The sequence below is a fragment of the Trematomus bernacchii genome, unplaced genomic scaffold, assembly GCF_902827165.1.
Source record: "Trematomus bernacchii unplaced genomic scaffold, fTreBer1.1, whole genome shotgun sequence".
Lineage (NCBI taxonomy): Eukaryota > Metazoa > Chordata > Actinopteri > Perciformes > Nototheniidae > Trematomus > Trematomus bernacchii.
The window spans coordinates 629,613-647,559 of NW_022987594.1; the positions used below are offsets into that span (position 1 = coordinate 629,613).

General features: G+C 45.3%; 1 protein-coding gene across 1 annotated transcript in view; it reads right to left on the reverse strand.

Annotated features, from left to right (window-relative positions):
- Nucleotides 1–3,373: 3,373 nt before the first annotated feature.
- sh3gl3a (SH3-domain GRB2-like 3a) overlaps nucleotides 3,374–17,947 on the reverse strand; it is a 30,798-nt gene continuing 16,224 nt past the window's right edge. The window contains exons 6-10 of the mRNA XM_034130543.1: nucleotides 13,191–13,349; nucleotides 8,625–8,728; nucleotides 7,355–7,455; nucleotides 6,712–6,774; nucleotides 3,374–4,568 (exon numbers count right to left, since the gene is read on the reverse strand). Coding sequence (XP_033986434.1) covers nucleotides 4,366–4,568; nucleotides 6,712–6,774; nucleotides 7,355–7,455; nucleotides 8,625–8,728; nucleotides 13,191–13,349 — 630 coding nt within the window. The 3' untranslated portion in view covers nucleotides 3,374–4,365. The remainder of the gene's footprint in view (nucleotides 4,569–6,711; nucleotides 6,775–7,354; nucleotides 7,456–8,624; nucleotides 8,729–13,190; nucleotides 13,350–17,947) is intronic.

A 17,947-nucleotide genomic window follows, 5' to 3' on the forward strand; every position in this document is an offset into this window, starting at 1 on the left:
GTGGTGTGACACTGTGTTTGAGCGTGGAACATACTGAACATTTCCATAGCACTCGTTCATCACTACTACATCTGATTCCTGCCATACACACCACTCTGCTCTTTTGTGTTTGTAGTAAACAAGCTGTGTTATTTACTTTAACCCGAATCACCTCTGCTTTTACTTTGGATGATCACAAGCTATGATTACATTATTGCTAAATGTTTCAAAACTTACCAGAAGCAGATATTGTAAAACCAATAACTTCTCACTGTAGGTTTTTTTGTTCAGACTACCAGGTAATTATTTTAACGTTAATCAGAGCAAAATTCTTAATGGTTGCATTTGTGAGGAAACATTATTTGTTGTTGCTGAACTAAAGTTGATGATATGACAAAAAAAGGCCTCAGATGTAACATTGAGATCATCTGCATCCCCACATATCTGATTTCAGATGCGATGAAAACAATTACAAATCTACATTACAATGATTGAGATGGATACATTATAGTATAGTCCAAAAATAATATCTTTGGTTATATAAATCTGATAATCTACCACTAGGACTTGGACATATCTGATATGGAAACTATTCTTATACACAAAGTGTAACACTAAGGAAAATAAAAAACAAAATATTAACATATAAAAAGGTCCATAAACATATGTGGCAGGTAGATTCTAAAGCTTCAGTGCAATTCAGACAACTTTTCCTACAGCGTTTCAGTGAGAGAAGGCAGCCCCCCCTACCTGACACAGAGTGGGCTGTACGGTCCTTGCATTAAATCAGAGCATGTAAACAGAGAGAGGTACATTCAGAGAGAATCTAGGTCAAAGCACAGCAGACAACAACAGTCAGTTTGGGGACAGAAAAGACTGCACTGAACACAGGCTCTACAGATATCTACCTGATATTATAAATCAGATATCCAACAGGGCAAGAAACATGAACCGTCACACAATCAGGAAGGGTGTAAACAAGCCCACATAATCCAGATTATCTAAACAACTTTTTTTACGTAAAACTGAACCGTTGCTAATGATCCTTGACTCTACAAAAAACTGTGTGGGTCTCAGTTATATCAGAACATGTGTCTGTAAACCATAAACTCTGAAGGAAGAAGAATCACCTTCGCCTTCATTTCTCTATTTTTAAATATGAGGCTAACCTATTGGCTTGATTAAAGCAGCATGTGTTCATTCAGTTTTTAGCAGGACACTCGGGGGCAGAACTTTCCAACCTGCTGTTGGCAACATAACACACACATTTAGATTGTGCTTTTATCCAAAGCATCCTACATACACTTTAATAGCGTTATTAAAGTGTATGTAGGATAAGTGGCAATCCGGTGACAAAGTCCACCGGACCAGGAACGGCTGTGGATCGGCAGTGGCTTGAGCAGACCCCTCGTGGGCCTGGAAGAGGTTTCATTCCCTGCACAGATGGAGCAGGCGGCCATATACTCTTTGACATCACTTTTACATAGCTGGCCACTAGAACCGTTGCTTGATGAAGTACATGGTTCTTTTAACCCGTGGATGGCAGGTGAGCAGCGAGGGGTGTGAGCCCAATGAATGACCTGAGGACGCACAGATACAGGAACAAACAGCCTATTTGGGGGGCAACCACCTGGTACTGGGCTCTCACGGTAGCTCGTTTCCCCTCTGTTTCTATTGGCCAGGTTACCGCTCCCACCACACAGTTCAGCGGAAGGATGGGCTCTGGTTTCTTGGCCAAGAGTTCAGGATCAAAAACACGAGTGCGTCTGCGTCTGGCGTCAATGTGTGGATAATGTCTTAACCATTGGAAGCCTAAAACGAGAGGGTGTTGGCAGAGTTAAATACATGAAATGTCATTCATTCTGTGTGGTTGTGATTTATGATAACCTGGACAGGCTGTGTGGTGAGTGACCTGAAACAATAATCTGGGGTGCTGGCCTTGGCCCCTGGTTTGGGGTAAAGGCATGGTGTCAATGTTCAAACTTTTGGCAAGATTCCAGTCCATTTCGTCTGCTCCTGAATCAATGAGAACACTTTGTCAGACAGGAGTCAGCGTGGGATGAGAGTAGTCTGAAGTTAGTCGGCTCACCAGCGCCCTCCTCTTCCCTGGCGAGCCCCGGTTTTACTGAGCAAGCAGCCGACAGGTGTTCATGACGCCCGCAGTAGAAACACCGGACCTGGTGGAGGCGTCCTCAGGGGTCAGTTTTGCTCGGTTCAGTTGCATGGGTTCATCTGACCCAGCAGGAGTTTTGTGCAACACTCTTGAAGAAGAATCCTCCCCCATCCGGATGCAACGAGGGTGTTCTGCATGTTGGTCTCTGTCCTATCACCTGTCCCAAAGTCTATTGTCTATTCGTATAGCCAGGGCAATTCAATAATCTAAATCGTCTGGAAGATCTAAAGGGGCCAAATGAAGTCCATTCACAAAGGTGTCAAGCAAGGCCAGATCATTCCAGCTATCTGCTGCTATTGTCCTAAATTATATGGCATAATCAGACACTCTTCGATATATTTGCTTGAGTTGAACTAGAGCTTTAGCCGCCTCTCTTCCAGGTGTTGTACGATCAAAGATCTCTCTCAGTCAGTAAACCGTCTGAGAGATCTGCAAGGGGGAGAGTCTCTGGCCCACTCTGCTGTAGCCCAGGTTGTTGCTCTACCCGTTAAGTATATTATCAGGAAAGCTATGTTGATAGTGCAGGTCGCCACAGGTTTCACAGCCTTAGGCAGGGATGCAGCAGCTGAAGGGGTTTGAGATCCAGCTTCCAGGTGAGTAAGGACACGGAAGGTTGTTCTGCCATGTGGTTAACTTGGCTATTCACTGATGTTTGGTAACTCTCTTGACGACCACTCAAGTCTCTCACTCCCTGGTCAATTGATTTCAGCTGTTCCTCCTGCTGAGACAAAAGCGTGCCTTAAGAGCGCAGAGCTGCTCTGAACCTGTCTGAGTCGGCTGGGTCCTTACTTTTGGCCAGTTCGTACTGTTACGATGGACACAAGCTCAGGACCCAAATGCATGACACCAGAAACAGGTACAAGTACAAGGGCTTTTAATCAAAAGAAAAAACGCAAAGCACGCCATTGGAGGACAAAAATGCAACAAAAAAAATACGGCCACTTGGTGGATCACTTTTAACTTAAGGCTAAAAAAGAAAAGTAGACAAACAAAGAATTCTTAGTCACAAAAATGGTCACGAAGAATGGCTGGCTGACTTGGTATGAAAAGACAAGATGAACTGGCACAGGACAAGGGGAGACGCAGACTATAGGTGTCCACAGCTGGAAACAACTCGATGAAAGCAGAGACTGATCCGAGTCATTACATTTGCATTTTGTAAAACCAAAATAAAAAGCTGAATCAAATCAAATCAAATCAGGTTTTATTTATAAAGCACATTTTAAAACGATTTTTGGTCGAGCCAAAGAGCTGTACATGCAAATAATAAATAACACATTACTACAATCGCAAAACTGAAAGACGTTTAATGCTGAATAGCTTCGCAATAAGATGTGTACCCTGTGGTAGATGTACTGCTGCTGTGACATGCAAACATGCCCCCCCCCAGAAGGAATGAAGTATCTATCTATATATAGAGCAGAGGGGAACTGCAGAGGATGATTGGTGATGACTCTCTGGGTTCATCACCACAGGCCACACCTCACACATGCAGGTATTCTACTCTGGGCTGAATGACCCATATTGGTTAGTGAAGCCCCATCAGCCGTCTTACGGTACGGCCACACGGCAGCGTCGCGTTGAAGCTTGCCGGTGGGCGTGTCTGGCGTGCGACCAACAACCAATCACATTAATCTCCCGCCCCGGACACACAAGCACGCGGTTTGATTGGCTAGAGCTTGTACTGGCATATGATTTGATTGGCTGGCGCTTCCGTCGACGCTTGAAAAGTTGAACTTTTCTCAACGTTCGAAGCGAGCAACGGAGGCAAAGCGATGCGACGGAACCACAATGCAGTTCAGCAAAGCGTGACGTCACCCCATTCAAAGTGAATGGTTTCGGGACCCGTCTGACTTCTTTTAGCACCGTCACCGTGTTACCGATCTCAACCATTAACTAGAGGAGAGATCCAGCAGAGGAGAGGCACACAGCCACGACATAAACTCTGATCAGCACCAACGGGAAGCAGCGTCATCAGAGAGGACTGATAGGATGCTAGACCTCTCGGTCAGATCAAAACCCAGGCCGTGTCCTGCTCATGTCTTAGGGTTCAGTTGACTTCAGGTTCATAAATATAAACAGAGAACACAATGTTGGGATAAAACTGCTACCCCTTCTTTTCAGCTCTGGTTGAGCTGGTCCTGTTTCCTTCGGCCCGAGTCCTGTTGAGGGCCGAGGCCGCTGTGATAGTATGAGTCTGAGGACGGGGGCCCTCACTGAGGCAGGGGGACAAGGACCTCCACGTAGCTGATGGGGAAAAAACCTGACTCGCCGTGGATCATGCCCTCATACCAGTTCTCGTCTATCTGGTTGGTGAGGATGATGATGTCGCCCTCCTTGAAGCCCAGCTCCCCCTGGTTCTCCGGCTCAAAGCTGTAGAGAGAGCGGCAGCACGGCTGGTCCAGCAGCTCCGACTCTGCACCACAGAGACACAAAATCATTCTGTTTCTGCAGTAATGCTAAAGGCTGCAGTGATTACTTTCATTATCAAGGAATTCTATAGCAGCTGCTACAGCATTTCACCTGTGGGTCTGTGTGTGTCATTATACATAATGTGCTTCTGGAGACCCCTGCAGTATGGGGAAGCAATGGAGAAGATGTTGTAATATGTCCATATTACAACATATTGTCTATCTGTCTGTCAGCATCCCATTTGTCTACATGAAAGTTTTACAACCCTGCAAGATAAAGGGACACAACTCTACAGGTGTCTTTTGAGATCAAAATAAAGGCCTAGTTTCAAAGAGCAGTGTGATTCAAGCAAGGTTGCTGGAAGTAAGCGGGCTAGACGTGTTGAAGGCCCCCCAACTTTACTCCCCAGGGGCCTCATTTATAAACGGTGCGTACGCTCAAAAAATGGCGTACGCCGTTTTCTAAGCAATGTTTGCGATTTATAAAAAACTAACTTGACGGGAAAATGTGCGGTCCTCCACGCAAACTCGAGAAACTCTGACCCATGCTAAGCACAAAAACGGGAGAGACGAGAAACTGCGACACCGTTGGCAGAAGGAAGAATGGAGAGAAATATGTGGAAATAATACCATAAATAAAATGTTACCTCTCATTTATCAAATATGAAGAATTCATTTTCAAACATTGATTAAAGCCAATCTTAAAATGATGAAACAAACGCCTGTTTGAGACTCCTCAGTGCACACAAAAACATAACTTGGAGAAATACATATATACGGATATGTTATTTAAAACCACCTCGAATATGTTGTGTTAATGTTATGAAATGTTTTCTCATAAATGATGCGGTAAGCAGGAGGACAGAATTACGTCTAAACTGACGCCGTTTTGCATTTCTATAGGTTGTAGATACGAGCATGGTTTTATATACTATCACGTTTAATCGTGTTTTATGCCGTTTGCTAAGACTTGATAAGTCGCTCGTAAAACACAGGAGGTATGGAAACTAAGAACACCATATATTTGGTAGATTTGGCAGCTGATACAAATCAACACATTAGTTTCATTTCCTTTAACTGGTGGATATAGAGTTGCTGCGGGGGGGGGGTTGAGACGCACAGGCTGCAGTGGAGACGCTGCGCACAGCTGATCCACAGCTGATCCACAGCTGGAACACAAACCACCAAATAAAAAAATAAACATGAATTGACTCCACTCCGCAGGGATCCCCCGATACTTTCTTACAGTTGCTCATCATGGGGGGGGTCTCCTGTCCCCGGCACAAACACACTGACACACTGCCTGAGGAAGGTTATGTGTATTTTGTCATTCACTTTTTTCGGACCACTTATTTATTTATTTTGGTGACGATCCGACCTCCATGCTGCTACTCTGGTTCAAACTGCATCCACCAAACAATGTGATTTATCTCCACCTCCCCAAAAGAACCCAAATCTGACACGGTGTGAAAAGTCTTTTTTAGCTGTTCTGTCGTCATTTCCTGCGATCTTCTTCATGCAGTCAGTCTGAATGAATATTAATACGGGGCGTTTCTTTGACTATTTATTGGCAAATATGGGCGTTACGTGAAGCCCGCAAAAGCTGCGCCGCATTTCGAGTTGATTGTGATTTATAAAGGGAAACCGGCGTAGGACGTGCCGCACACACGTCCTACGCCGGTACGCAGTGTTTTATAAATCGGAAAATGTCTGTGCGTATTTATTTGCTTTGTCCTACGTAAGCAACCTTCCCACGTGAATCCTACGCAAGGCTTTATAAATGAGATTTTATTGACATTTTACTTTAAAGATTTGTTTTGCAATCAGCACGATAATTGAGCAAACTCAAACTACTGATGGAGACCATTACATACTTTTAAAAGTCAATGAAAAACTAGTAGGTGAGTGGAGGGGCTCATTGACCAGTACTAAAACATCTCCACGACAACTGAGAAAACTCCATGAATTAAAGCTCTGGAAAATGATAGGAAGTTACCCTACAGTCAATTATGGTTTGTAAGATGATGAATGAACTACGACTCTGTGAAACGGCCGGATTGATCCCCTCCCTCACATGTGAGGAGTTGAAACACGATAATGCAGGATTCATTTAAAGAAGGGAGAAAACAGTGTGTGTGTGTTACTCACGGGGAATAAAGCCATTGGTAGTGGGGGTCTCAGGCCATGACAGTGGAACAGAGGTGATGTCAGCTGGGTGAGATGTAAACACAGATGGAGATGGTGTTGAGCACCAGACCACAATGCAACACACACACACTCAGGTGCTGATGATAACATGTTCCCAAATGTGCGCTCTGATCCACAGTGAAGCACACACACACACACACACACACACACACACACACACACACACCACACACACACACACACACACACACACACACACACACACACGCACACACGCACACACACACACACACACACACACACACACACACACACACACACACACACACACACACACACACACACACACACACACACACACACACAGCTCGCTAAGGGTTGGTCAGAGGAGAGAGAGGTTCACTGTCAGTTTCAAAGATTGGAATATACTAACGGTGTATCATAAAATGTGCATCTGGTGATGGAAGATAAATATCTGGATAGGAAAGTGATCAATATGAAATGAAGTAGAGCACACACACAATGAGGCATAACATCTAAAAAATAAATAAAATAAAACTAGAACTAAGGATGACACCTCTACCACCTGATACTGTTTAAAGGAACCCCTCCCTTGTGATTGGCTTAAAGAGAGAGGATGTACCGGTGGGTTTCAGGCCGCCCTGCTGACTGCTGACCCCCACGCTGCTCCTCATCGACCTACACCTGAACTCCCTCCTGCTGCGGCTGCTGGCTGTGGATATTCTTTGGGGGATGAATGTTTCATCAGGCGAAAAGAAAGGCATTAGGTATTAAGAACATGAAAGGCTTTTTTTGTTATACAATTATAAAACACATTTTCTCTACACAGCTTTTTCACAGATCATCTCACAGAGATAACATCCCAGAATCCACCCTGACTACATCGGTCTCCCAACCGTAGGTCAGGACACAATGACTTTGAAATAACTGTGATTTGAAACAACTCTGCACAGCTTTGGATTGGTGGACCAGCTCATGCATTTTGCAAAACAACAAACCAGCAAAAGCAGGTATTAGTGATGGGAATTATGGCTCTTTGAAGGGAGCCGGATCTTATGGCTCTGTTCCTTTCAAAGAGCCGTTCAAAAGAGCCGTTTTTTTAAGGTTACTAGGTTTATCTGCAAAATAATCACCAGGATAATGATTGACTGTATTGCCAGACCTAATGTCAATAATCTGCATTGTAAACATGACACAAGGTGGCGCCATACCCATGTCATCATGTCAGTGAATGTACTTTGAATTTACCCTCTGTATGTGTTAAGTAAATAAAGTTGCCTTGCCTTGAATGAAATTCACGCAACTCTTAATATTAGTAGTGTGTTTTGAAGTGGCGATGGAGATTATTTGTTGACCCTGCTTTAAAGGATATTTTGCCTTTACAAATGGTGCGCTTTATCACTGCCTGGGTTTTGGTTGAAGTGCATCCAAATGCTGCTGCGTTTGGCTCATTTTCCATCCGAAAAAAACACGTTGTCTATCTGTCCCGTACCACTTGTTATGACTTCTCTCTCTCGCGTATTCCCTAAAGACCCACCCCACCTAACTCCTCGTGCTGAAACCTACCAATCAGAGTAGGGGCGGGTCTTCACAGAATACGTTTGGGGAACAAAATCAAGCTTTTTAAAAGGAGAGTGGATTTTGGCAGGCAGTGAGTGCGGACCAACGATTGAACGATAACAAGAACGGCTCTCACCAAGTACGACTCGGTTCCCCTCGTTCGTACCAAAGAGCCGTTCAAAAGAATCGGCTCGTTCGCGACCGACACATCACTAGCAGGTATCTCTTTGGCAATGGTGAGCCTTTCCCACATTTAGAACATTCATTTACATTGACACCATAGTTTGTGAATGTGCTGCTGACTTGATGCTTTCACTGTCCCGACCTCTCACCTCTCCTGCAGCCTCACTCTGAGCTGCTGCAGGGTCTCCTCCGACCGCCTGTGGTACTGCAGGGCCGCCTCCATCAGAGCTGCCAGCTGACTGACCTGCTCCACCTACACACACACACACACACACACACACACACACACACACACACACACACACACACACACACACCACACACACACACACACACACACACACACACACACACACACACACACACACACACACACACACACACACACACACACACACACACACAGAGATCATTGCAGCATCCCATAATCCCCTCTGTTTCAGCCCTGTTTCAAAAGTGCTGATTCTCTGTCTGTTACTTTAGATGAAAATAAGGAGCCACTCCCCACGCCCCTCTGAGAGAGGTTTGGTTAAAAAAGAAAAGAGAGGGGTTTTTTGTTCCTGAGACTTTCAGAGTCTCTTAACACAGAGGGGAGACATATTCATGTAGAAAAGACATTCAAAAGTGGATTTTGCATAATAGGTGACCTTTAACTTTCCTTAAATATTGTGCTCACACTACAGTAAGTAAGTAAGTAAGTAAGTAACATTTATTTATAAAGCGCTTTTCACAGACAAAGTCACAGTCAAAGTGATTGACAAAACATTAAAACATCATAGGAATCATAAAATAATAAATGATCACACAAACCACGTGTTAAGAAGTGCTAAAAACACAAAAACACAATAAAAACATTGGATAAAATAGAATAAAATAAAAGCACAGGTTACCCAAACGCCTGCCCAAACAGGAATGTCTTTAAATTAGTTTTAAAGGAGTCAACAGAGTCTGCGGACCGTAGGTGAGCGGGCAGAGCGTTCTATAGCTTAGGAGCCGCGGCCTCGAACGCTCGATCACCACGGGTCTTAAGGTGAGTAAGTAGGACTGAGCATATTTTACCTGAGTGGGCGGGCTGATGTTTTGAAGGAACTTGATAAATGATTAGCTATTCTCAAGTTTCATTGCTGCTTATCTGCCAATTGCACAATTTCCATATTCCACATATAAGCTACAGGGAGCCAGTGAAGAGATCTAAGTATTGGGGTAATGTGGGACCGTTTATTTGACCGGGTGAGAAGTCTAGCAGCTGCATTCTGGATTGCCTGCAGACGACCAAGAGCAGACATGCTGAGAGAGGTGAAAAGTGCGTTACAGTAGTCAATGCGAGATAAAAATAAATGCATGTATAATCATCTCTAGGTCAGACGTTGAAACTACAGATCTCAGTTTACTAATGTTTCGTAGGTGGAAGAAACAAGATCTGGTCAGTTGCCTAACATGGCTGTCAAACGACACGGATTGATTAAATATTACCCTTAAAGGGCCCATGTCATGGCCATTTCCACTGATCATAATTCCATTGTTGAGGTCTACTAGAATAGATTTATATTGTGCAATTTTCCAAACTCACATTGGTTTCTCATACAGCATCTCTGTAAACTACGTGTATTCACTGAATTTCACTCTCTGCCTTTAACGGCTCGTTGTAGCTCCAATAGCTCCAGCCCCCACCCTCCCTGTGAGCACAGTGTGCTCTGATTGGTCGGGACGTTGTGAATCGCGCTGAGCTCCGTGGAGGTGTTGTTTCCTTGTTTAGGATACATAGCGAAACACAGCCAAACTCATCCTGAGCACACACAAAGTCACAGCCGAAGTAAAAACAATAAGTGTGGCTTGATATTGAGTAAGAAAAAGGTTGATAAACGCTGTGAGAATGGGTCTGCAGAGAGAATTTTGCCGCGATCCCAACTGTCTGTTATCAGCCTGCAGCCAGGGAGGAGAAATCAGCTGAGAGTGTGTGTGTGAGGAAGTCCGTGGATTGGTCAATTTGGACCAATCAGCGGGGGCTTAACGTAACGGCTCCGCGGACGTAACGTAACGGCTCCACGGATTGGGCCATTTCGTTCCGGGTACCGCATGACCGTATCGCGTCATAGCTCTGGGCGTGGCTACTGGCCATTCCTACGTCACAACACCCAGGAAGTAAACAATGGACAATGACGTATCTCCAACGAGGCGTTTTGGGGAGGTATTTTCTGTGTTAGAGTTTTACTCCCTACAGGGTGTACTTTGAGGGTTTTGACTCTGCACACCGTTTACATGCATACAAACCTTCATAACACACAAGGGGACGGGTAATAAATGGAAAAGCATGACATGGGACCTTTAAGTTACGTAGTTTGGAGTTGGCAGCAGAGGAATATGGTCCAATACATTGCAAAATCATGGGTACAACCTTTTCTGGTGCAACAACCAGAACCTCTTTTCTGCCGTCCTTAATACAGGGGTGGGGAACCTTTTTCCTCTCAAGGGCCATTTCAATTTTTTCAACATCCTCCGAGGGCCGTACAAATGATTGACCTCTGCTTAAAAATACTAAAATCACAGCCCATTCATTTGGCCTTTCTTTCATGCTGTGCAAAGAAAAAGAAAAATCTTAATCCAGATACCTTACCATGACTCGCGTATGCATGCACGTGCACGGTTGTGGCATGACCATCAAAACAGAAAGATATGGACACAAGATGTGTGCAAATGTATTTAGTTTCCTATCCATGTGGACATGATTTAAATGGGGGGGGGACCTAACCTCCTCTAGGGGGTCCGGGAAGATTTCTTTTTAAATGTTGAAGTTAAAAGCATCAATCTGGTGCACTTTGAGAGCAACATTAAGAGATCTATGGATACATCTCTCAACATCCATATGAAACAGAACTGTAAGCAGATTTCTTTTTCTTTATGGATATTTTTCAAATCATATTTTACAATAACAACTTTTTTTTACTGTCATATAGTATTTTATACCTGTTTACTTTATTCTCTTATTTTTTTATAACTATAATGATCATATAAAGATGTGCCTTTACCTCACTGGTTGTAGAAGCTTCTTATATTCGTTAGCATAGCTAGCTAACCAGATGCTAATAACAACAAAGTTAGTGACTGTATGATCAGTATGACAGATGAACAGATCGCCACTGGGCTTTCAACTAAAGACACAGCCACGCAAAAACGGTGGCATGTGTACGGCTCCTTATGGGTACTGCAATTTCTGAACTGCCGGAGCGGCGTTCTGGTGCTCTCCGTCAGAACTGCACCCCTGTCAGACCTGACATATACCACGTGATGACACGTTAGGCTCGTGTTGTGTTCAAGGACCCTGACCTTGGCCAGGAAAAACAGGCACTCGAATGTTTAATTTTTTTGCGGTCTAGACTTTTCTTAATTTTTTTTCTTTTTTGCGTGTGTTTATAAATTACTTCGAGGGCCGTACCAAATGGTCTCGCGGGCCGTATACGGCCCGGGGGCCGGAGGTTCCCCACCCCTGCCTTAATAGCACTAAGACAGTCTAATGGCGCATTTCCACTGCAGGGCCTCACACGGCTTAGTACGGTATAGTTAGGCCTTGGTAGGCCAGGCTCACTTTATGCTGCGTTTCCATTACAGTTTAGTACTGGGGCAGTAACTATGGTAACGCAGTGCAGGCGGAGCCGTGACGTCATCTTCAATGCGAACCACAAAACCAAAACATCAGCTGTTAGCTGTTAGCCCTCAGAGCTCACAGCTCCTCATATCTGTTCAGAAACTAGACAAAAGTTAAACAAGTACAAACAACAGACTGCCTGTGTCATGGCGAATACAGTCGCTGCTTTATGTCTGTATAGGCCGTTGTTGTGAGTGTGGACGGTCGGAGCATATACAACGTTAGCTTAGCCGATCTCCATTCAGAAAACACGCATTTTAAAAGGTTTTTCGCCTGCCGTCTGTCTGCAGACTTGTCAAAGCATTAATTCATGGTTTTTACTAACCGGTATCAGTATGTTGTTACTTCGGCATCATTTTGAAACGTGTATTACAATTAAATCATGGTAAAATATGTTCATTTTGTTGTAGTTGTAGCCCCCTTGCCAGCGAATCTCTCACTAGTTTAGCATATTCAGCCCGGTTGTTGGCCCGGAAAGAACCACGATTTTGGAGAGCCAGAAAAACTGTGAAAAAGTACCCGTTAGCCGGAACTACCCCTAGTGGAAACGCAACAAAAAACGGGCCGGGTTTGGCACGGCACGCTTAAACAGTGCTCCGCGCTGCAGTGGAAATGCGCCATTAGAGCCTAGATATCCTAAAAGCCTCACTAGGTTTGAACGAAATGTGGAGCTGGATATCGTCCGCGTATAAGTGATATGTAATGTTAAATCTTACAGGCGACTAAGAGCACCACAACAGCCTCAGCTGTATCGCTGCAGAGTTGCTGTTGGATTTTTGCTCAAGCATTCGTTGACGTAGGTTGTTGTTAACTCGCTCTGAGAACCGGCCTACGTTTCTCTTAAATTCTTCAGTGGGGGGAAAGTAAGGGGCCGGGGGTCAAGCATAAGCTCTGATTGGTTGATGCGTTTTGAAAGCGATGAGGTTAACTCTGATTTGTAGCTTGTCTGCAGCTGTGACCAGCTTCATGTTTGTAGATGAAATTGACAATACTGATGCGTTGTGGCTTCTTGTGTGAACATTGCATTATCTGGGACTGTATAATAATGTATCAGAAGCTTCCCCTCTCTTACGTCGTTCTCCAGGAAGTGGAACATGCTCCTTTCGGCCAGCTCTCTGCTCTCGTCGAACTTCTCCACCGCCTGCCGGATCTCCTCGTCTGGGATCTTCCCCTGATGCTTCTTCTTATAGTCGAAGTCTAACCGGCGGCCCTCCAGCTTCTTCAGGTGGTGCTGCAACACAAAGAGGTTAGGTTAAATAATATTTCAATTATTTGACCATTCCTTTTCTTTTGCCAAATGTATAACATGTGTTACATGGTTTGGAAACAGCGAGCTTCCACTCCACAGTTCTACAGCGGGACTGAAACACATGCAGTAGGGGGCGCTCTTAAATAACAGTACACAATTACACAAAATGAATACTGAAGTCTGTTCAAGACCTTTAATATTATCTGTTATTACTGTACTTAAACGTATAGATCCAAATAGTAGGAGTCAACAAGCAAACAAATGTCTTATACATAACTGGCTCCTAATTGTTCCCACATAAAACAAAGAGCCAAAGGTGTATCAGAGTTTGAAGCACATTATAGTGGCTGTTAATCCAGAGTCATACATTCTTAGGCCAGATTTCTTTCTGACTTCCAAAAGTTCAAACCTTTAGTTCAAGCTACCACGCTGACATGTTGTGCACTAATACGTCGAAAACTTTAACGACCCTCCCCTGCAGGCTCCTCTTACTGCCGCAACGCCATTTCAACTGTTGGACATACGCACTATAATCTGTTAAATCTGTCGTAAACAATAACCAACACAAACCTCAGCATAGTCCAAAAACATCAATACATACAAAACAAAAACTGTATCATTATAATAAATCCTTTAAAGGTGGGGTAGGTAAGTTTGAGAAACTGGCTCGAGATACACTTTTTGTTATATTCCATGGAATGCTCTTAACATCCCGATAGCAATGAATATCTTAAGTGCTTTGACAAAACATCCATAAAAAAATGTCATCTGTAGAAGCCGTAATACTGTAAAAAGCACGACCAATCATTTTAGCCGGCCCGGCTAAAATAACTGGATGGCCTACCTGCCTGTCAGCCTTCCATCTGTGCACAAACTTATCTCGTGCCCTCATTGGTCATGTGCGCGTTCGTGTGTGTTGGAGGAGGGGCTCTATAAGGAAGTGGCAGATTTTTTCCGGTTGTGTATTTTCAAATTCTAGCGCACTCGAGCTGGTTTCTCCAAAATTACCTACCCCACCTTTAATTAAACAAAATGTAGAGAATATTAAAACTGTCTTGCCAAAATAAACATTTTTCCATACATAACTGCCTCGCTGGCTCTTCAACAGTCTTCAGTCCTTTGTGTTTCATTCTGATGTCAGAATGAATCAGAATCAGAATCAGAATACCTTTATTAGTCCCACAGAGGGGAAATTTGCATCATTACAGCAGGAAAGAGCCACAGACAGCTTAATGTTACCTATGTTAAGAAAAAAGTACTAAGTTATGATATAATAACAAATATAATATAAAAAATAAAAGTAAAAGAAAAATACTTTTCAAAATACAAATCCTCTAACAGTTCTTAGGATTTAGCAGCCAGTTATAAATTACACAGTTATTAACGGCATATATATATATTGCACATATAGCACATATTGCACATAGTTGATTGGTATTTAGCAGCAAGGGGTGATATAGTCTGTGTTGTGGTGTGTGTAAGGGAGGGGGGAGGGGGGGGGGGTCTACAAGGGCCTGTGCTGGTTGAATAGTCTGACCGCTGCAGGAAGGAAGGACCTGCGGTATCTCTCCGTGTGACAGCTGGGGTGCAGCAGCCTGTCGCTGAAGGAGCTGCACAGTGAGGACAGGGTGTCCTGGAGGGGGTGGGACATATTGTCCAGCAGGGACATTCTCCTGTCTCCCACCACCTCCACAGTGTCCAGAGGACTCCCCAGGACAGAGCTGGCCTTCCTTACCAGTCTGTTCAGTCTCTTGCTGTCAGCAGCCGAGATGCTGCTGCCCCATTAGGCCACACCATAGAAAATGGCTGGTGCCACAACAGAGTCGTAAAAAGTCTGAAGGAGTGCCCCCTGCACCCCGAAAGACCTCAGTCTCCTCAGCAGAAAGAGTCTGCTCTGTCCCTTCTCGTACAGAGCAGCAGAATTATCAGTCCAGTCCAGTTTATTGTCCAGGTGAACACCCAGGTATTTGTAAGATTTCACAATCTCAATGTCCGCTCCCTGGATGTTCACTGGTGTTGGGGGGGAGTGTTGACGCCGTCTGAAATCCACCACCAGTTCCTTGGTCTTCGTTGCGTTGAGCTGGAGGTGGTTCCTCTGGCACCAGAGGGTGAAGTCCTGTGTCAGCTCCCTGTACTCCCTGGCGTCCTCGTTGGAGATGAGGCCAACGATGGCGGAGTCGTCAGAGAACTTCTGCAGGTGACAGGTTGCAGTGTTGTGGGTGAAGTCTGCAGTGTAGAGGGTGAAGAGAAACGGTGCCAGCACCGTCCCCTGGGGGGCCCCCGTACTGCTGATGATGGTGTCTGATTGACACTCCCTGGTCCTCACGTACTGTGGGCGGTTGGTGAGGTAGTCCAGGATCCAGGAGGTGAGGTGGTGATCCACCCCCGAGAGCTGCAGCTTGTCCCCCAGGAGCGGGGGCTGGATGGTGTTGAAGGCACTGGAGAAATCAAAGAACATGATCCTCACAGTGCCCCCCGGCTTCTCCAGGTGGGAGAGGGACCTCTGCAGCAGGTAGATGACCGATGGCAGGCTGGTAGGCGAACTGCAGCGGGTCCATTGATGGTGCCACAATGGGCCGGAGGTGTCCAAGGACCAGCCTCTCCAGGGTCTTCATCAGCTGTGATGTCAGCGCCACCGGCCGGTAGCTGTTGAATTCCTTGGGACGAGGGGTCTTTGGCACAGGTACCACACAGGACGTCTTCCACAGTTGTGGTACCCTCCCTTGCTTCAGGCTCAGGTTGAATAGAAGCTCCACAATCCCACACAGCTGATCCGCACAGGATTTGAGGAGCCTCGAGCTGATGCCATCTGGACCCACCGCTTTCCTCGCCTTACACTTCTGCAGCTCCCTCCTCACCTGGTTGGTTGTGAAGGACAAGGTGTCGTCAGCGGGTGGAGAAGAACCAGGGGCTGATGTGAGAGGTGTCTGTGAGCTGATGACCGGGGCTGAGGCGCCGTTTACACGAGGAGAAAACTGCTTGTATCTGCATAATTTCGCGTGCGTATAGCCCTATTATTTACACGAGGCCGATAGAAACTGACCCCACAAACGATAACGGGTCCCAAGGTGGATAGATTTGCAAACGAAACGCTATGGGGGGTCAACCGAGTCCGTGTAATCAGCTCGATACGAATATTTCCTGAAAAAATAACGATAGCCCCACCTCTCCTGCTCACTGCTGTAGCAACTATCAAAAATAGCTGTGTTAATTAAACGCACAAGGGGTTCTTGAATGAAATAATATTATAAAAGGCAAACCAGAATTGTTAACGCCCAATATACTCCTCAAACAAAATAAACAGAGTCAGATTTCATGCATTGATCCATTATATTGACAAAGGAGCGATCTCACCCGGTGTTTGTAGAGAATATCTCTCTTTCTGAGCGCGTCCTCTCCACGGAGACGTGCTTCTTGGTCGGTCGATGCAATATCCACAGATTCGGTTTCTTTCAGTTAACTTCCCCGTTGCATTTATCCATATGCTGAGGAAATGACTATATCCCGCTGAATACCAGCAATCGCCACACACACTTCCTCCTGTCAGTAGCTACTGCTAGTGCTACTGCTACTGACCATGCTACAGATATTAGTGCAAAATCTACAGCTCCTCTACCACAACCATCAGCAACAAGTGGACATGGAGAATTACATGAACTACATGTTGCTAAATACACCGCGGGCGTAAACAGAAGGGTAGCCATGGCAACATTGCTGCGGGGCTGCTCTGGGCTGCTCTTCTTCGCTGCTTTTGGTGTATTTTGGCGGAAGTTACAGCGCCACTTACAGTCCCGGCATATGTACTACAGCGTTTCCAGCGGTCTCGTTTGAACAGACACGTTAAATGAAACGAATGCATGTGAACGGAAGACTTTTTTGAATACGCATACTGTGCATAAACGCAAACGTTCCCGTGTGAAAGAGGCCTGAGTAGAGGTGGGAGAGGTGACAGGGACATTTCCAGGCAGTGGGGACAATGGGGGGTGCAGCAGGGGGGAATGGGTCGGGGGGGGAGACGCATGACTGATCAAATCTGTTGAAGAAGTTATTCAAGTCGTTTGCCCACTGGCGGTCCCCCCGGACCTGGGAGTCTGGCTCTTTGTAGCCAGAGATGGTCTTCAGGCCTCTCCAGACTCCGCTGACGTTCCTCTGCAGCAGCTGTTCCTCCATCCTCTTCCTGTAGCTGTTTTTCCCCTCTCTGATTTTCCACCTCAGCTCCCTCTGTACAGTCTTCAGCTCCTCTCTGTTGCCAGATCTGAAGGCCCTCTTTTTGTCCTTCAGGAGAGCCTTTATTCCAGGGGTAACCCAGGGTTTGTTGTTGGGAAAACACCGTACAGTCCTGGTGGGTACGACGTTTTCCTCACAGAAGTTAATATAGTCTGTGATGCAGTCTGTAAGGCCGTTAATGTCCTCCCCGTGAGAGTCAGTGAACACATCCCACGCGGTAGTGTCAAAACAGTCTTTCAGGGCCTCCTCAGACCACTTCTTCACGTGCGTGTGGGCACCGGCTGTCTGTGGACCAGAGGTTGGTCCACGGCTAACAGCTCTATGTCCCTGTTGCAGATTCGTTCTTTAATAGT